We start from the raw sequence: 20,972 nt of genomic DNA on the forward strand, positions 1-20,972 counted from the left end.
ACAGATCAGCAGGAGCTCACAGTTGCTGCTGTCTTGAGTAACAATCTTCTCTTCCTAATGTAACATAGGAGGGGGGTGTTTCTGACTCATTTCCAGCCCCTTGAGCTCCTCCTAAGCCCAGTCCGTGAAGTAAGAGATCCAGCAGCTGCTGAGCTCATGTCACTGATTTCATTTATGATGAGCTCCCAGGACAGGTCACGATGCAGAAACACTTATTCCTGTGATAAAACAGACAGGGAAATGTGTTACCTCAGAAAGCAGCTGGGAGCACCTGCTGTTTTACCTATATACTCACTTACCATAAGTCATTTATGCTTACCCCCTCCCCTGGCCTGTATTTGTGGTATGTGCGACCATGAACTGGAGCATCTCTACATGGTAAGACGCAGCCATTACACGGCAGGGGCACATTTATAAGATTTTCTCGGCACAGGAACATTTTTTTAACACATCCAATTGTGGAACTTATTATTATTCCAGGATCTATTAATTGAAATGTACGTTGTTTGTGAGAAAACCTCTTTAAGGAGGGGGGCACTATATCTAAAATGAAAAAAATAAAAAAAATTATAAAAAGAAAGCCACTGCCTGTCCGAATTGCTGTTTTTAGCTCCTCCTCCTCGGAAAAAGTGTCCAATATGTAATTGTTACAAAAGGGAGCACAATTTAAAATGTATTTTAATAGTCCTAAAATATGTGAAAAATGGACACTTTTTTTACTTTCACCAATATCCGCAAAAAAAACAAATTTAGAAATAAAGTCGAAATTAAGTTTAAGAAAAAAGAGGCAGAAATTATTTGACTGAAATGAAAACATTTAAATTTAAAGGGGCAGCTCTCGCTTCCTCTGGATATATGCGATTTATCTGAAGGTGGGGAGAGCGAACTCTCTGGCGCTGATTGACCGCAGGGAAAGCCATGAGTATAGGTGGTATTGTTTTTTAAGGGGGAAACATAGGGATTGAGAATGGGTTGTAGTGGACAACCCCTTTAAAACCGTGTGTACATAAAATAGGCAGAATGTCTGTCATTAGCCAGTGCTTTTTGCTAGGGGATGAATACCGTTGAGACAATAGTCTATTGAGCAAGTAATGGAATAACATGTACTATAATTACTAGTCTTTTGACTATTTCAAGATGTTTGAGAGCGGCTGTGCTAGCATTTGTATACCTTGTTTTTTGCCCAGTTTTATGCGCCTTGGTGCGGCCACTGCAAGAAACTAGAACCTGTTTGGAATGAGGTCGGTATCGAAATGAGGTCTAGCGGTTCTCCGGTGAGAGTTGGAAAGATGGATGCGACAGTTCATTCAAGTAAGTGTCTACATTGTGAATATTGTGTCAATCTTCTAAATGACAGTTACATTTCAGCTGAACAGTTCATCTCATAGTCCCTGGTTCCGATATTAAAGCGACTGTCACCAGGTTTTGCTATGTAATCTGAGGGCAACATAATGTAGGAACATATGTCACTTATTAGGCTGTGCGCTGTAGTTTCAATACAATCAGTGTTTTATCAGCAGGAGATTTTCACTGTAGGACTAGGTGTCATGTGCCAGGCAGTCCAGCTAATCCGTGAAACCCCACCCACACCACTGATTGGCAGCCTCCTGTGTACAATCAGTGGTATGGGCGGGGCTATACGCAGCTTAGCATTTATAGCACTGCTATATCTAGAGTAGAGAAAACAGGAATTTTATGCAAACTGCACCATGCACCCCAGTAAGTGATGCATCGCTGGAATCAGGCTCTTCTAGACTCAGTAGCAAAAACCTGCTGACAGATTCACTAAAGGCTAAGTGCCCACGATGGAGAAATACATGAGATGAGCGTTTCTGCATCTCCCTGGCAGAAAAAACGCATGCGGATTGTACATGCGATTTTCCTGCCAGGGACATGCGGATGTGAAGCGTTCTTCACATGCATTTCCACATGCGGGTTGTCAAGCGCTTTTCCAAGCAATTTTAGAATCACTTGGAAAGTGCTTGACAACTTGGTCACACTATATAAATCCATGCAACCGGCATGGATTTATATAGTGTGACCGTAAAAGAATGGTAAAAAATAAATATTCTACTCGCCTTCCGATGGCCCCCGGTGTCCTTATCCGATGTGTCCTGTCTTCCCGGAGTCTCGCGGTGGTCTAAAACTACTTCCATGACGTCATTTAGTCATGTGACAGGTCACACGACCGCCGACATCAGTGGTCGCGTGACCCATCACATGACTAACTGACGTCATGGAAGGTTCTTTTAGACCACCGCGAGACACCGGGGAGACCGGGCACATCGGATAAGGACACCGGGGGCCATCGGAAGGTGAGTATAATGTATATTTTTTATTTTATTCTTTTTTTTTGCAGGTACTTATGGTACCTGGGTCTGGAGGAGAGTCTCCTGTCCTCCACACCCGGGTACCATCCGCACATTGAATCGCTTAGTATCCGCATGTGCACATGTAGTCATGCGGATATTATGCGATTCAATGCAAGTCAATGGCGGCGAAAACGCAGCACTTCCGCAAAATAATTGGTAGTGCTGCGGTTTTTTCCACAATGATAATCCACAGCGGAAATTTCCACAGCATGTGCGCAGCACATGCGGATTATCATTGGGGAACATAGCAGGCCTTCTACCATGCGTTTTTTAAGCGTTTCTGCAGTGGAATTGCCGCTGCGGAAACACTTAAACGCATAGTGTGCACACAGCCTAAAGCAGTAATCTGATCTCCATGTCCCCTTTTCTCATACATGCACATTTCCGTTCATTATTACAAGGCCGTTTCACTCCAATCACTTTGCTGCTACGCCTCTCTCTGTTTTTATAAGGAAGGAAATGAGGCGTAACTCGGGTGGATTAATACCACAAGCCCAAACCAGCCCTTCTTCTCCGGCTTTTAGCACATTGCATTATTCATCTAGCTGGCCTTTTCAATAAGATGAATATTAATGAATGCATCTGGCATTTCCGACATTCTACTAATTGTTGTCATTCCGTAATGATATTACAATGCATCTTTCATTTTCAGTAGCCTTTCCAGCACTTTATAAGGTAACCCCCCTATGTTTAAGAGTGATGGCCCGTTGTTAGGATCTACTTTGACCTGCTATTCAGTGAGCATCTGGTTACCCTAAGCCCCCATGGTCTTTAAAATAGGCCACAGCGCTAGTTAAAGGGGTTGTATAGCAGAACCTTATGGTCCAGTGTTTGAAGGGATTTTCTATATGGCACTTGCTTATAAATTGATGCAAAAACATAAACGGGGCTGATTTGGCTATTAAAATAAACCTGTCACCAGCTCCCTTATATTCCTATTATTTACAGACGCTGGAAGTGAGAGGAAGTTCTCTTTGTGTCCAAACAAACGTGATCGTGGATCTGTGGGGACGGCAGGAGGGACACTTCAACCGGGACATTAGGACACTTTTGAAAATTACGGAGTTGCATTATATAGAGTTTCAAACACAGTAAAGCTTATTTTTGTTTTGTCGGACAACCCCTTTTAAATGCTGATGATGATTTTTCCTGCACTGTGGTGCTGTGTTGCATATTTTAGCACAGTAGATACCCAGGAACTTCCTTCTTCAGATTAGTAAGGTGCCCTCAACTCATACTATCACTCATCCCAGCAATGTACTATAACATAACTATAAAGGTGAATTTCCAATGGTTAGAAGAAAATATATTTAGATCATTAATAAAATGAGCATGAGTTAAGGAAAAAAAAAAAAGATAAAACTCTGCTGGTGAGTGACAGTGCTTCCACTGTTTTGTTGCTGGCGAGTGACAGTGCTTCCACTGTTTTGTTGCTGGCGAGTGACAGTGCTTCCACTGTTTTGTTGCTGGCGAGTGACAGTGCTTCCACTGTTTTGTTGCTGGCGAGTGACAGTGCTTCCACTGTTTTGTTGCTGGCGAGTGACAGTGCTTCCACTGTTTTGTTGCTGGCGAGTGACAGTGCTTCCACTGTTTTGTTGCTGGCGAGTGACAGTGCTTCCACTGTTTTGTTTTTTCAGCAGCAGATGGAAGGAAGGGAGACACAGTCATTACTAGTGGGTAGGCAGAGCCCACATAGGATAGAACACCTCAGATTAAAAAAGAGTGTTGTCCGGCCCCTCCAGCTTGGGCTCCTCCTACTCCAGCTCTCCAGTCTAAAATTTGAGGTCACAGAGGATGGTCGCTGCTGGAAGCAGCTCCTCAGAAAATTTTTTTATTTTTATCGGACAGAGACTTGGACCCCCGTGGTCTTGAGGTCTCAGGGGTCTCAGCGCTGCTGAACCCCCACCCCTCCCTTGGCGGATCTGCATTACCCTTTGAGAGAGGTCCCTGCAGAACCCTGCCGGCCCCGGGGGATGAGGGATGCTTCCCTGGCGGGGACGCAAACCGCGCATCTGGGGTCACTGCGTTCTCCGCCCTGGGGGGAAGCTTGGGCACAGCGCCACAAATCCCTGGGGGTCCCTGTGGCGCTCAGCTGGGTGAGTACTCAGCATGTTAATGTGTTTTGAGTGCTTCAGCGGCTGCTGCGGCAGCCGCTGCTACATGTATTCAGGTGGTGACTTGTGTTTTTTTGTCCGCAGGTGGATGCCTGCAGGACATGGAAGCGGGGCAGGAGCGGAGAGCGGAGGAGTCGCGCGCGCTTTTTTTGAAGCCGGCGGGGGGCGTGGCTTCGCGCCTTCCCGGTCTTTCGCGGGCAGGAAGCGCTCTGAGCGCGCGTTTTCTCCTGCCCCTCCTCTTCCGGCTTCTCTCTCCTCACAGCGCGGCGGCCATTACTGAACGGCTTCCATCGGGCTCCTCACTCTCCTCTCCTCCCGACAGACCGAAGGAACACTGCACCGCGGCCAGCTGGGTGAGTCGCTTCTGCCTGTCAGGGCAGAAGCTTAACCCCTCACCCCCTCAGCGCAGGGCACCTTTCTGAGGCACAATAAGGTGGCAGACTGTGCTGTCCTGCAGCTATTACCTCATATAGAGGTTCCTTTTTTTGTCTGGGGCTCGCACATCCTTTTCATTTCACAGAGGTTGTGGGGAGTCTGCGACATTAACCCCTTATTAGGCGGTTATCCCTTAATTGGGGGTCAGCTGGGGTAGCTCTCTATTTAAGAACTTTAACCCTTCAGCTTTCTTTTAAGAAACCACACTGTCCTACTTACTGACAGGTTTAACCTGCCATATACTGTGTGAGGGCATGTCAGATCCCAGGTCCGCTACAGGATCAGTCTCGCGTGTCTGACACGCAGGAGTCCTCGACGGCGTCAAGCGCAGCGGTCGGGGGTTTCGGTGATGGGGCAGTGGTCAAAATGGAGGCCCTCACTCGTTCTATTGATGGCCTGTCTGACCTTCTAGGTTATTGGGTGTCAGCTAGATCCTCTCATGGCAGGAAGCGCCACAGGCCGGTACTGCCCTCCCCGCGCAGCGACTCGGAGATCTCTGTTATGGAGGGTTCCCCTTCAAGCTCAGATGGGGAGATGTCCGATTCGGATAAGGAGGATCGGCAGGGGCACTCTGCCTCTTTTTTGGGCCGTGCAGAGGCTTTTATTGGAGCCATGAGGGAGGCGTTACAGTTTCCGGAGGAGGTAACTAGACGTCCTGGTAAGTCGGCCCGGATGTTTCAGGAGTCGCATAGGTCGCGCTTGGCATTACCATCTCTGGATGAGCTTAATGGGGCAGTGGAGAAGGAACGCCTGTGTCCAGATAAACGTTTTCAGGGGACACGGTTTTTTGACACTGTATCCGTGTTCCACGGAGTTGATTGATAATTGGATTCCTTCTCCTGAAGTGGATGTCCCTTTATCCCAGCTTAGCAAATCCTTATTACTGCCTGTTAAAGGGAAGGCGAGTCTGCAGGATCCGCTGGACAGAAAAACGGAGATGGCGGCGAAATCCATCTACGAGGCCGCGGGTCATGGATTCAGAGCGGTGCTAGGATCCATGTGTGCTTGTAAAGCTTCCCTAAGCTGGTTGGACCGTCTACGGACGGCGTGGCAGGATGGATCCCCGCTATCCGAGGTGGATGGGTTTTTCAAGTTGTTGGAGGATGCGGCCCGATATGGCAGTGATGCAGGTTTGGATACCGCGTCACTGCTGTTCAGGGCGCAATCCTCGGCGGTCACAGTCAGAAGAGCACTGTGGCTCAGACAGTGGACCGGGGACGCGGTTTCCAAGCAAGGTTTGCTATCTTTAGCTTACAAGGGTGGTCAGTTATTTGGATCTGACCTCACGGAGCTGATTGTCAAGGCAAAGGCAAAAGAAGCGGCCTTACCACAGCGAAGAACTGTGGCTTCTGCGTCGGGCAGGCCTAGTGCCGGTAGTAGTCGGCGGCCCTTTCGGTCCAGGGGACGGTCCGGTCAGCCCTCTTGGGGATCGGGTCGTCCCTCTTTTTCAGGAAAAAAGGCTTCTCAGAAATCCCGCACTCCCTGGAAACAGAGCTTCCGTCAAGACAAGCGGGAAGCTGACAAAAAGCCCGCTAAGGCGGACTGACGCCAGGTTTTCACTGGAGGGCTCTCGAGTGGGGGGTCGCCTGCTCCTATTCGAATCGACTTGGGCGTCCCGCGTTTCGGACGCCTGGGTGACGCGGGTTGTGTCAGCAGGCTACTTCATAGAGTTTCTTTCTCGACCCCCGGACAGGTTTTGCCGATCTCGCATTCCGTCAGAGCCCGAGCTAGTTGCCGCTCTACGGCAGGAGGTCGATTCCCTTCTGCTGAAGGGTGTGGTGGTACCGGTTCCGCCGGAGGACCGGGGAAGAGGGTTTTATTCAAACCTCTTTGTGGTCCCCAAAAAGGAGGACAAATTTCGCCCCATTCTGGATCTCAAAAGATTGAATCGGCATGTCCGCACCCGGAAATTCCGCATGGAGTCGCTTTGCTCGGTTGTGGCGGCCCTGTCACAGAACGACTTTTTGGTGTCAATCGACATTCGCGACGCTTATTTGCATGTTCCCGTCGGAAGGGCCCACCAACGCTTCCTTCGTTTTGCCATAGGTCAGGACCATTTCCAGTTTGTGGCCCTACCATTTGGGTTGGCCTCGGCGCCCAGAGTTTTTACAAAAATTCTGGCACCTCTCATGGCGATCCTTCGAAGACAGGGGGTTACGTTTCTTCCCTACCTGGACGACCTTTTGATTGTGGCGTCCTCAAAGGAGGAGGCGGTGACGGCTCGCAATCTATTCCTTCAGCTCCTGGAGGACTTCGGGTGGCTGGTCAATTGGAAGAAGTCGTCTCTGGAACCGTCGCAGTCAATCCTGTTTTTGGGGATGCATTTCGACACGGTACGAGCAGTGGTGTCCCTGCCTCCAGACAAGCAAGCAAGTCTTCGACATGTACAGGTTATGAAGTCTTCGACAGCAATGTCCCTTCGAAGGTGTATGCGCCTTTTGGGTTTGATGGTGGCGTCAATGGAGGCACTTCCGTTTGCCCAATTTCATTCCAGGACTCTCCAAATGCTCATTCTGAACCGTTGGGATCGATCACAGGCTTCGCTGGATCGCAGTGTCATCATCTCCCACAGGGTGCGAGAGTCTCTAGAATGGTGGTTACGTCCGGAAGCGTTATCCCTGGGGAAGTCCTTCCTCCTTCCGAGGTGGTCGGTCATAACCACCGATGCCAGCCTGTCAGGCTGGTGGGGTGTCTGGAACGATCTCTGGATTCAGGGAGTATGGTCGTCGGAAGAGTCTGTCCTGCCAATCAACATCCTGGAATTGAGGGCGATTTTCCTTTGCCTCCAACACTGGACGGTCCCTTTAAACGGTCTGCCAGTCCGAGTGCAGACAGACAACGCGACGGCGGTCGCGTATATCAACCATCAAGGTGGAACGAGGAGCTCCAGGCTCATGATGGAAGTGTCTCGGATCCTGGTATGGGCCGAGGCCAAAGTGCCAGCCATCTCTGCGATTCACATTCCGGGAGTTCAGAATATCACGGCGGACTTCCTCAGTCGCGAGAAGGTGGATCCCGGAGAATGGAGTCTTCACCCAGAAATTTTTGCACAGCTGTGCTCCCGTTGGGGAACTCCTCAAGTGGATTTGATGGCATCAAGGTTCAACACCAAGTTACCGACGTTCATGTCCAGGTACAAGGACCCGAAGGCTGTGGTGGTGGATGCTCTGGTGGCTCCGTGGGACCAATTCGAGCTAATCTATGTGTTCCCGCCGATATCCTTACTTCCTCTGGTGTTGCGTCGGATCAGACTGGAAAGAGTCCCGGCTATGTTAGTAGCCCCAGACTGGCCAAGGAGGACGTGGTTCTCGACGCTGGTGTCGCTTCTGGCTGCGCCTCCACTTCCTCTCCCGGACCTGTTAACCCAAGGGCCCGTTTGTCATCCGGACCTGAAGTCTCTGCGTTTGACGGCGTGGCTCTTGAGACCGAAATCTTGACTCGTCAAGGTTTTTCAGCCGAAGTCATTGCCACTCTGCGAGCTGCCAGGGGTCCTGCCACTACTAGGATCTATCACAAGACTTGGGAGGCCTTCTTTTCATGGTGTTCGGGTTCTTCAAGGAACCCGAGGATTTTTTCCATTCCCAATTTGTTGGCCTTTTTGCAGTATGGCCTGGACAAGGGTTTGGCAGGTAGCACTCTGAGAGGTCAGGTTTCTGCTTTGTCCTTGCTGTTTCGGAAGGCTATCGCCTCGCGTAGGGACGTTCGTTCCTTTTTTCGCGGGGTAACCCGTCAGTTTCCGCCGCGGAAGGCGCTTGTGTCCCCTTGGCGGCTCAATCTGGTCTTGGAGGCTCTTCAACATGGGCCTTTTGAGCCTATGGACTCCGTTAGCCTTTCTTTGCTTTCTTGGAAGGTTGCCTTTTTAGTGGCAGTCACCTCTTTGAGAAGGGTTTCTGAACTGGCGGCTCTTTCTTGCTCGCCTCCTTTTCTGGAGTTTCTCCCGGATCGCGTGGTGCTTCGCACACGGGGCGACTTTCTACCTAAGGTGGTGTCACAATTTCATGTTAACCAGGATATTGTGTTGCCCTCGCTCTGTCCGGAACAGAGGAATGCGAAGGAACGGGCCTTGCACTCATTGGATTTAGTGCGGGCTTTGAAGTTCTATTTGTCTATTACTCAAGGTTTTCGGAAATCGGACTCTCTGTTTGTGATTCCAGCAGGTCGTCGGCGTGGTCAACGAGCTTCCAAGGACACTATAGCTCGATGGATTCGGTCGGCCATTTTAGAGGCTTACCGACTCAAGGGCGAATCTTGTCCAATTAAGATTCGAGCTCACTCCACGAGAGCTGTGGGTTCGTCGTGGGCTTTTCATCAAGGGGCCTCGGCAGCTCAACTCTGCCGGGCGGCTACCTGGCGCTCCGTCCACACTTTTACAAAGTTTTATAAGGTGGACGTCAGTGCTTCCGCTGATGCAGCCTTAGGACGTAGGGTCCTGCAGGCGGCTGTAGTTTAAGTTATCGTTAACTTGTATTTAGCGCTAGTTGCGCATTTTTCTAGGTTGTTGGGATTCTGCCTCTGTTGGTTTTTTCCCACCCTTAATTTTTGGACTGCTTTGGGACGTCCCACTAGTAATGACTGTGTCTCCTTTCCTTCCATCTGCTGCTGAAAGACGGATTTTGGTAAGACCTTACCTGTAAAATCCTTTTCAGCGAGGGAAGGAAGGGAGACACAGCTCCCTCCCATGGCAGAAGTGTGTTGTTGTGTTTTCAGATGCAGCGTGACCCTTCTCTGATAGCGATTATCTGGGCTGAGGTCGGCGCGCTAAGGCTCTGTTCCAGCATTGCCAGCTCATCGCAGTGGTCAGGTCCAGTGAGTAGTACCTGGGACTGTGTGGTTTTTCTGTTATATGCATAACCTGTCTCTTGTTTTTTCTCTGAAGTTCTTCAGAAGGGGTTATGTTGCTCCGCTGGTGATATTTGCTCTTCCTTAGCTTGTGTACGGACTGGAGAGCTGGAGTAGGAGGAGCCCAAGCTGGAGGGGCCGGACAACACTCTTTTAATCTGAGGTGTTCTTTCCTATGTGGGCTCCGCCTACCCCACTAGTAATGACTGTGTCTCCCTTCCTTCCCTCGCTGAAAAGGATTTTACAGGTAAGGTCTTACCAAAATCCGTCTTTCTCCCCTGTATGACGCCTCCTGCTTACGATTGGTTATTGTCATGCAAGGGAAAAAAGTAACCGCCCCCAGAGGAGAATCTCTATCGCCTTCTTGGTTACAGAGGAAATTATAAACTTTACAAGCAAATATCTGCAACGCAGAGGAGACCTAATAAAATAAAAAATGTTTCAGCCACTTATTATTTTTAATTTATTTACAGTGCTTTACAAGTATTGTTATCACTGTCCCCATTGGGGCTCACAATCTACAGTAGATTCCCGATCAGTATGTCTTTGGTGTGGGAGGAAACTGGAGATAACACACACAAAGATGGGGAGAACATACAAATTTGTTGCCCAAATTGTCCTTGGTGGGATTTGAACCCAGGTCCGCAGTGTTGCAACGCTGCAGTGCTGACCACTAAGCCACTATGATGCACTTAATAATGATGTGGCCAATATAGCATGTAAAATGGGGTAAAAAGTCCTCTTTAAATGAGAGCTCTCTCTGCCTCAGCTGTCACTAGGGGGAGTTAGTTTTTCTAATAGAGTTTAGTGTATAACAGTATGCAGTAAGCTCCCTCTAGTGGCAATTACTGGTACCAGCCTGTTCTCTCCTATAGGGAGACTGTCAGACTTGACCTCTCATGGCCTCTCTGCTTTTGAGTGACAATTCTAGGACTCTCCTATATTGAAACTATAGTCGTGGTTAAGTAAAAATAGAAAAAAAGCTGGAATTGCTGTTTTTAGGTCAGCTGGCCTCCCCCCAAATGGAATAAAAAGCAATTAGAGAGTCATAACTATACCATAATAGTACCTGTGACGGCTGTTTAGAAACTAAGCCCTCACACTGCTCCATCCACAGAAAATCAAAGTCTTTTGTCTCATAATATAACGCAAACAAATTTTTATTTTGTAAATGTATTAAAACCTTTTTTTAACCAACTGTATAAATTTGTAAACACCTTAATCTTAATGACCAAAAGAGTGGTTAAAATATTTTACTGTGCAATTGAATGCCTTAACACAAAACTGAAAAAGGAGAGAATTGCTGTTTTTTTTTTTTTTTTCTGTTCCAACTCACAAAGATGTTGTGTGGCTCTGCATCCCATCGCAACAGGTTACAACAGCCAGAGGTGCTCTGCTCAATACTGCAGACACTTTTCATGTAGGAGCTGAATAATTCCGAGACGGCAAGAGTCGGTGAAAGTGTCATTTTGGAGAAATTGAGTTTGCCGAAACCACTTGTTATATTAGTTGTTGAGCTACTTACATTGCTCTTGTTTCATTGGTTTACAACAAGCAGAAAGTTTGTAGATTTTACTTGGATATCCAAGCTTATCTGAGCCAAAACCCTGAATTCAGTGACTTTACTTTTGCCATTATTGCGGATGTAGAAGAGGACACAGTGGGCCAGATTTATGAAAGCAATCTGAACCAAAACTAGTTTTGGTGCCCATACCAACCAATCATGGCATAGCTTTTATTTTTCATGAACAGAAATTGAAATGAAGCTGTCGTTTGATTGTTTTTTAGGGGAAGATAAGGCCGTATCATAAATTTTGCTCACTACTTTGCTTCTTACTTTTTATTTATTTTTTACTTTCAACTTTTCTGTATCTCCACTCCTTATTACCATAATTGCTTTTGCTACTAAAACGAGATGTTCCAATATTAAGCTATGATTATTGGATAAACCCTTTAAATATATACTTATACTAGCCTAAGGAAATGTGATGTGTGTGTTATGGGGGGATCTGTGAAGTTTTGTGTGGATGAAGCACTAGTCCATTTGTCATAGAATGTTAGTCATCGTGTCCAACCCCCTGCTCAATGCAGGATTCACTGAACCATCTCAGACAGATGTCTGTCCAGCCTCTGTTTGAAGACTTCCATTGAAGGAGAACTCACCACCTCTCGTGGCAGCCTGTTCCACTCATTGATCACCCTCACTGTCAAAAAGTTTTTTCTAATATCTAATCTGTATCTTCTCCCATTCAGTTTCATTCCATTGCTTCTCGTGTTTCCATGTGCAATTGAGAATAAGGATGATCCCTCTACACACTGTGACAACCCTTCAGATATTTTTAGACAGATATTAGGTCATCTCTTAGCCTTCTCTTTTGCAAGCTAAACATTCCCAGATCCTCTAACCGTTCCTCATAGGACATAGTTTGCAGTCCGCTCACCATCCTGGTAGCTCTACTCTCAGAACTTGCTCCAGTTTTTCGATGTCTTTTTTAAAATGTTGTGCCCAGAATTAGACACCGTATTCCAGATGGGGTCTGACCAAGGAGGAGTAGAGGGGGACGATTACTTCATGTGATCTAGACTCTATGCTTCTCTTAATATATCCCATGACTGTGTTTGCCTCATTTGCTGCTGCATCACACTGTTGACTCATGTGCAGTCTGTGATCTGTTAGTATACCCAAGTCTTTTTCATACGTGCTGTTGCTTAGTTCTATTCTTCCCATTCTGTAGATGTAATTTTCGTTTTTCTTGCCCAGATGTAGAATCTTGTATTTCTCCCTGTTAAATACCATTCTATTAGTCGCTGTGCATTGTTTAAGCTTATCTAGATCCTTCTGAATCTTTCTCTGTGTTCTCTAGTGTTGGCTATCCCTCGAAGCTTTGCATCGCATGCTAATTTAATTAGTTTACCAGTCACTATATTGTCTCTGACCAATAAGGGCCTTGCTGCAATTGTGTCCCATATCACTATATTTATAGATAAATGTTGAATGTACACCTATACACTGTTATATACACACATGTTTAAGGTAAAAGTGCTCTTAAAGACATGTGATTGATAATTCTAATCTACCTTTTTGCATTCCTACAAATATTCCTCAAACAGGCGGATAAGATGCTGTTACCTCCAATAAGGGGTTGTTGCTTTGGAATCTGTGATCTCGTCTCTGTCCACATCTCCCGTCTCTACAGAAGCCGTTTGTTTTCTAGAAATGTCACCATCTGCTCTTATTGCAGGAATTAAACCTACAAAGTGTAAACTGAGAAATGCGGAAGACACAACCACAATGTAAACTGCCATTAACCCTTGCTGCATTATAGCATTACCTTTTTCTTTTCCTGTTTTTCATATACTTTATAGTTGCCACCATTTGACCAAAGGCGGTTTGTGATGCACCTTTACTGCAAAAGTGACCTATTTTCTGGTCTTGGTGGCTGGTAAAAAAACAAAGCAGAAACATAACCAGATACCAACCCAATTGTTTTCAAAGATAACCTACATCTATAGTCATACCGCTCTAATTCTACCTGAAAATCCATTGACTTGTGTAGTGATCTATCGCCCCCTATACACACTAGGCTAATGTCAGCCGAAGCTTTCAGTATCAACGGGTTCGGCTGACTGTCTTATGTGCATGGGAGCCACGGACAGTTTGTCAGGGGAAATAGTGATCTGGCATGTCCGCTTTCAGATTGCGGATTGTATTGTCTCCCTGAGATAAGTCACCATCAGACTTGTCTGGAGACAGCTCTCTGAAAGAGAACACTAGAGTGTTCAGCCAAACAAGCGTTCCTGTGTTTGGGAGAGCCCGCTGAGATGGCTGCCAGCCATTTAAAGGGAATCTGTCAGCAGATTTTTACTACTTCATCTGAGAGCCGCATGATGTAGGCAAAGAGACCCTGAATCCAATGATGTATCACTTAGTTTACTGGGTGCAGCCGTTCTAACAGAGTTCTTAGATTTAGCAATGCAGCAGAGCGGAGGAAGCTAACCCCTCCCACACCAGGCTCTGTATATAAAATATCCATAGGCAGTGAGGTGCCTATCACAGGAGGGGGTGTGTCGGACTAGCATGCACCACTGCTGTGTCCCAGCAATGATGAGCTCCTTGTGCTAAAACAGTCATTGCAAGCAAACAAAACCACAGAGCCTGATAAGAGAAGCATCACTGAAATCTGTGTTTTAACTCCCGCAGCATGTTGTCCTCAGATTACATAGCAAAATCCTGCTGAGAGATGCCCTTTAATGTATATAGGGGTCTTAACTTTCTAAATTGACTTTGTAAGTAAACTGGTAAGTAAGATCGAGTTCCAGTTCTTGGCTAAATGGTGTGATTGCGATTTTAAAGTTGAAATTAGTAGAATACTAAGCCACTACTGTTATGGCTGCTAGTTATTTGCTCTGTCCCTTAGAGGAAGCTAATATGGAAAACACTTTGGTGGAGATGTCTTCCCATCTGCATTTTTTTCATTTTGTGGGTTGTTCTTTCTTTTTTTGTTTGCCTGTTTACTTTATTAATTGCTTCGGGTCTGGGCATGTGTTTTTTTTTTCTGTGCACATTTGTCACAAAACCTGAAGGATTTCCTAGTGCCAGCAAAGTGAAAGAGATTCCTGAAGCCTCATTCACACGTTCCTTATTTTTTCCTTGCAGCTTTGTAGTAGCTTTGAATCTAGTATGTCAATTCTTTCAGCGTATTTGCGTCAGATTTCACCTATCCTATTAAGTGGGGAAAATCTGCAACAAAAAGATGTACAAAATGCCCCTATTTTACATAGCTTTTTTCCTGCCAAGTGATGCAGACATTTCTGCTGCAAATAGTGTGCACAGACCCTTATGCCTTTTGCTGGGGTACATGCCACCACATTGTATTCATCTCTGTCTTTGTGCTCCCCTGTACTTGGCCGTATTTGTAGAATAATGGTATAGTTCTGTGGTCTACTTTATTATTGTGCTTCTGGGATATCATGTCATGGTTCAGATTTGTCAGTCTTGTGCTTCATTGTCTTTTTTTTAATTGAACTTTTAATCAGTTATTTGTAAATAAAGATTACTACTGGTTTATTGGATTTAGACTTTTGTTTGCTATAGGTGTTAGTTATTTGCTGCATGCATTATTTTCCCTACTTGGGAGTCACGCTCTATTTAATGTGTGCCTGTCTTTTCCCATCAAACCTATAAAAAAGCATGGTGCCGTCATTCCCCCCTCAACAAGTTAAAATTCCGACTCCACCAAAATGGACTCCGACTCCACGGCCCTGGACGTCACCTCCTCACCAGCTTTCTGCATAAGTCTGCAGTCACACAGTGCGACCGCAGACTGATCATTTTAGACCGGACAACCCCTTTAAGGTGTCCATAATTTCTCTATTTGAGTATTTTTTGTTCTTTCTTTTTTTCATCCTCCATTTTTCAAGAGCGAAAGATTCTTATTCTTCTGTCAAAATAGACATGGGAAGCTGTGGATATTGAGGGGTGAGCTTTGTTTTATTGGCACTATTTAATTTACTGAAAAATAAGGGAAATAATGGGAAAAACAGCCATTCCCAATCTGTTTTGTCTTGCAGTATTGATTGTGCAGTAAAAACGACAGGTTAATCATATTCTATGGGTCAGTATGTGTTGCCAGATGTATACAATTTAGTTTCAAAAAATGTTTTAGTATTTTAACAAAATAATTAAAAAAAAAAAAGGATACCTAACCCTGCACATGGGGTAAGAGACCTAGTGAATCAGAAGAACTATACTACACTTCTAGTTTATTATTATTATTATTATTATTATTACACCTGCTACATACTGGGATATGATCTTGGAGATCTTTTATGCTTTTTGATATCTTGCTGATAATATAAATCTTTAATATATATGGATTTCTTTACTTGGCACATATGATGCACAAGTTAGGAGTACTGTATGGCTTAAATACTACTATTCTATAATGCTCTAAATCTTGTTTCAATCCCTTCCGTTTTTTGAAGCCTTATATAGTGCAGGATAAATGTCATAGTGTAAGAGTGCCAGATGTTCCATGGGGATAAATATTCTTCTTTGGAGATTAGTTTATGCTAACATGAGTATGCAAGAGATTAGTATTGCTATAATGTGTTGCCAGCAAATCTCTTACCGTCCAGCTGCTGTGCCGTCCCACCATGTTGGATCATTGATCTTTGATAACTGATCTGTCCGTCTGTTGTCTAAATGAAACTGCTAGAAAAAAGGGAAAAAATATCTAATGTCCTTCAGCAAAAGACAGATATTGGCCGTATCAGCGCGGCAGCCAAGCTCAAATTCGGCATTTCATAGTGTTTCCTATAAAAGACCGTAATCGTCCTCATCCAGACAACATGCTGATGGCCTCCTGGGTCCTATGCAGTATATTCGGATACATGAGCAGAATTAGTATGGTGGTTATTGAGGTGAATACTTGGGGTGCGGTGGAGCGGATGCTGATCTTATAGAAAGAATGGCTTCCCACTATGGGGCACAGAAGGGGGATCCCAAGTTGGGGGCTCTTCTCTATGATGTCTGTATAACCCTTTTAAAGCCTCTCTTTATAAACGTGGTGACAGTCTAACCTGTCTGCATCTGGTCATCTACTCAGCGATCGGCTGCACATCTGTGATTTAGCAAATCTCTCCATGATTTGTTGGAGAATTGGTCATTTTCATCAGGTCCTGCTTACTCGCGTGACCCCAGGAAATCCTCTTGCGTAGTTCTGCCCATGTGGTCGCTTGTCATGTGGCACTTTTCATTGATGCCTCTGATCTATCTAATAGGGGCTCCCCGGTCAGGAGTAAAGTGGGAATCCTTCCCTTGGTATTAGCCGGAATGGTAATATTTAGAAACTAAATTCTGAAGGCAAGTTCTACGCGACATAGTGTAGCTAAGGCAGATGTCCTCCATAATGCTGTAGTATCTTGTACCATTGCTCCGTGTCTCCATATGAGTCGTGATGATCTTACTTAATCTTTCCATATTGCAGGCATTGCTTCCGAATTTGGGGTCCGGGGATTTCCAACTATAAAATTGTGAGTATTGCTTTGGTTTATTTCTAACATCGGTTCTAGCTTGCGTTTCTATAACAATGCGTCTGTGCCCTGTAAACCTCATTATGTGACATTGAAGAATGCTGGTGCTGTAAGAATACGTCAGGATGAGGTTTATCATAACCAGCCTGATCAATGCTCAGTAAGTGGTGCTGACCGCAGAAATCGGCCCTTTTCCTGGAGTTAGACACCGCAGGAAAAGGTGCGCTATAAAACCTAGAGGCCTATGGCTGATGCCCGGTGCCCCTGTGCGTGGTATAGGGTGGGGTATTACAGTCAGTGCATACGGTAGTCTGCTGCAGGCAATCTCTGTTACAGTTTAAGCCGGTTTCACTCACCTGTGTTTTGTCACCCGAGTACTTACTGCTATGCAACGATCTATATGGACATATATAGCTATAGATCTATGTGTGTGTGTGTGTGTGTGTGTACATATATATCCATATGTATAATGTATTTATTCGGGCAAGCGGACCTTTTTCTTTTATTTTACTCACTTATATAGCACCATTAATTCCACATCGCTTTACAGACATCATGGGCACTGTCCCCATTGGGGCTCACAATCTACATTCCCTATCAGTATGTCTTTGGCATGTGAGAGGAAACCGGAGAACCCAGAGGAAACCCACGCAAACACGAGGAGAACATACAAACTCCTTGCAGATGTTGCCTTGGTGGGATTCAAACCCAGGACCCCAGCGCTGCAAGGCAATAGTGCTAACCACTGAGCCACCTTAAGAGAGTCCTTGCTTTGGACTGTGAAACCTGGATGTGTGCACCTGGCCTTACCTTATTCACTCTTATTTTTTCATGTCCTATTACTCTACTTAACAGACGTTGGAGTCCTCGCCATTGAAAGTCTATAGTTAACCGATATCCAAACACTACTCCCATACGTTATCGTCGGCCATTGATGGAGCGGCAGGCGCATGTTAGACCTGTCATACAAGCTCCTCCTCACTGCAGTCGAGCGGGTGAAGAGAACTAAATGCTCTGATCCCTTTATTTTGTAATTGGAGGGGTCCGAGTTAATTGGACATTGCAGAGAGAGACTTATAATCACTTCTCAATGCAGCACATTTTCTGGCAACACGGTCTCTATTTCTGTTTTTATTTTTTTTTTCTGTAACATGTGTTGTTTAGCATTACAATTAATAGCCTTTACAGTGAAAGCTGATTATATACACTGCTCCAAAAAATAAAGGGAACACTCAAATAACACATCCTAGATCTGAATGAATGAAATATTCTCATTGAATACTTTGTTCTGTACAAAGCAGAATGTGCTGACAACAAAATCACACAAAAATCATCAATGGAAATCAAATGTATTAACTAATGGAGGCCTGGATTTGGAGTCACCCCCAAAATTAAAGTGGAAAACACACTACAGGCTGATCCAACTTTGATGTAATGTCCTTAAAACAAGTCAAAATGAGGCTCAGTATTGTGTGTGGCCTCCACATGCCTGTATGACCTCCCTACAATGCCTGGGCATGCTCCTGATGAGGTCGCGGATGGTCTCCTGTGGGATCTCCTTCCAGACCTGGACTAAAGCATCCGCCAACTCCTGGACAGTCTGTGGTGCAACGTGACGTTGGTGGATGGAGCGTGACTCGATGTCCCAGATGTGCTCAATCGGATTCAGGTCTGGGGAACGGGCGGGCCCGTCCATAGCTTCAACGCCTTCATCTTGCAGGAACTGCTGACACACTCCAGCCACATGAGGTCTGGAATTGTCTTGCATTAGGAGGAACCCAGGGCCAACCGCACCAGCATATGGTCTCACAAGGGGTATGAGGATCTCATCTCGGTACCTAATGGCAGTCAGGCTTCCTCTGGCGAGCACATGGAGGGCTGTGCGGCCCTCCAAAGAAATGCCACCCCACACCATTACTGACCCACTGCCAAACTGGTCATGCTGAAGGATGTTGCAGGCAGCAGATCGCTCTCCATGGCGTCTCCAGACTCTATCACGTCTGTCACATGTGCTCAGTGTGAACCTGCTTTCATCTGTGAAGAGCAGAGGGCACCAGTGGCGACTTTGCCAATCCTGGTGTTCTGTGGCAAATGCCAAGCGTCCTGCACGGTGTTTGGCTGTGAGCACAACCCCCATCTGTGGACATTGGGCCCTCATACCACCCTCATGTAGTCGGTTTCTAACCTTTTGTGCAGACACATGCACATTTGTGTCCTGCTGGAGGTCATTTTGCAGGGCTCTGGCAGTGCTCCTCCTGTTCCTCCTTGCACAAAGGCGGAGGTAGAAGGTCCTGCTGCTAGGTTGTTGCCCTCGTACAGCCCCCTCCACATCTCTTGGTGTACTGCCCTGTCTCCTGGTAGCGCCACCAACCTCTGGACACTATGCTGACAGACACAGCAAACTTTCTTGCCACAACTCGCATTGATGTACCATCCTGGATGAGCTGCACTACCTGAACAACTTCTGTGTGTTGTAGAGTCCATCTCATGCTACCACGAGTGTGAAAGCACAACCAACATTCAAAAGTGACCAAAGCATCAGCCAGAAACCATTGGTACGGAGATGTGGTCCCCACCTGCAGAACCACTCCTTTATTGAGTGTGTCTTGATAATTCCCAATAATTTCCATCTATTGTCTATTCCATTTGCACAACAGCATGTGAAATTGATTGTCAATCAGTGTTGCTTCTTAAGTGGACAGTTTGATTTCACAGAAGTTTGATTTACTTGGAGTTATATTCTGTTGTTTAAGTGTTCCCATTATTTTTTTTGAGCAGTGTAGTATTCACATAAACAGACTAGGATTAAAATCCCTCCAAAAACCTACTGGGGCCAGACTTCATGCCTATTAAAAAGACACTTAGGTGACTATAAGTTTGCCGAGACTGAATTTACATTGTATTTAGTAAAGTGGTTTTGTATCCAATCTGACATATATTTTATTATTTTTTAATGCATAGGTTAAAGGCTGATATGGCCTACAACTATCGGGGTCCTAGAACTAAGGAGGATATCGTTGAATTTGCAAATCGAGTTGCTGGGTAAGTAGGCGATGTGTTCTGAATATGTACCGCTTCTGATTCTAGCTGAAGTTTTACATCACCCACATGAAATGCAATTTTTAGCTACAAATAACTACATTTATAATGGTTGCTCCCTTTTACATACTTGGAGAGATTTGCTAATTCTTATTGTGTATTTAGCTGATGTATACTTAGACAAGATGGTCTTAACCCCTGTTGCTCGCTGCATGTTTGGTGCAGGCTCAGGAGCTGTCTGTGTGTATAGTTGTTGTATAGGCAGCATCGGAGCACAGCTGTTTTTGTGGGGTCACTTTACCCCCCCCCCCCCCCAAAAAAAATAAGCAGATCATAAAGTTATATGTACCTCCGAATAGTACTATTAAAACTGCTGCTCGGCCTTCAGAAAACAAGCTCTCATACAGCTGTCAAAAATAAAATTATGGCTCTTGGATTAAGAATTTTTCATTTTTTTTTGTAGCAGTAAAATAATAGTACAAAAAAAGTATATATGTGTAGAATCCTCATAACTTGTATTTAACCCCTTTTAAAGCCCATGACGTACTAATACGCGTCTGTGCCCTGGGTTTTAAGAGCCTGACCCGTATTAGTACGTCATCACGCACACAGGCTGTGTGGGCGTGATCGCCACCGGGTGTCAGCTGATTGTCACAGCTGACACCCGGTACTATGTGCAGGGAGCGGTCCCGCACCGCTCCCAGCACATTAACCCCCGCAATGCTGCGATCGAAGTCGATCGCAGCATTGCGGTGGCTTAGGGGAGGTGATCGGTATACTCACCTCCTCTTCCGGCCTCCAGCGCTGTCTGCCGCGGCTTCCCGGGTGTTGCCATGACAACTCGATGTCGTCATGACAACATCCGTGTCACCAGACAGCAGGAAGATTGTTTGGTCATGCGCAGTGCACGACCAAACAATCTTATCACTGTGCAGCGCTGACTGCCTGCATAGCACAGGGATGGTGCTCCATCACTATGCTGTGCAGGCAATCAGAATGAAAAAAGTGAAAGTCCCACAGTGGGACAAAGTAAAAAAGTAAAAAAACTCCCAGAAAGTGAAAAAAAAAAAAAAATTGTAAAAATGTAAAAAAAATAATCCACTAAAAATATAACGTACCCATCAATAAATATTATTAT

The 20,972-nt window shown here is 45.6% G+C and overlaps 1 protein-coding gene across 1 annotated transcript in view; it reads left to right on the forward strand.

Moving 5' to 3' along the window:
• Positions 1-20,972, forward strand: part of TMX3 (thioredoxin related transmembrane protein 3) — a 110,856-nt gene that overhangs the window by 21,645 nt on the left and 68,239 nt on the right. Inside the window, exons 4-6 of the mRNA XM_073678964.1 lie at positions 1,188-1,311; positions 16,750-16,795; positions 19,757-19,837. Of these exons, the coding sequence (XP_073535065.1) occupies positions 1,188-1,311; positions 16,750-16,795; positions 19,757-19,837 (251 nt within the window). The remainder of the gene's footprint in view (positions 1-1,187; positions 1,312-16,749; positions 16,796-19,756; positions 19,838-20,972) is intronic.

The sequence above is a fragment of the Phyllobates terribilis genome, unplaced genomic scaffold, assembly GCF_046119375.1.
Source record: "Phyllobates terribilis strain yellow unplaced genomic scaffold, ASM4611937v1 Scaffold_4__5_contigs__length_816908805, whole genome shotgun sequence".
Classification (NCBI taxonomy): domain Eukaryota; kingdom Metazoa; phylum Chordata; class Amphibia; order Anura; family Dendrobatidae; genus Phyllobates; species Phyllobates terribilis.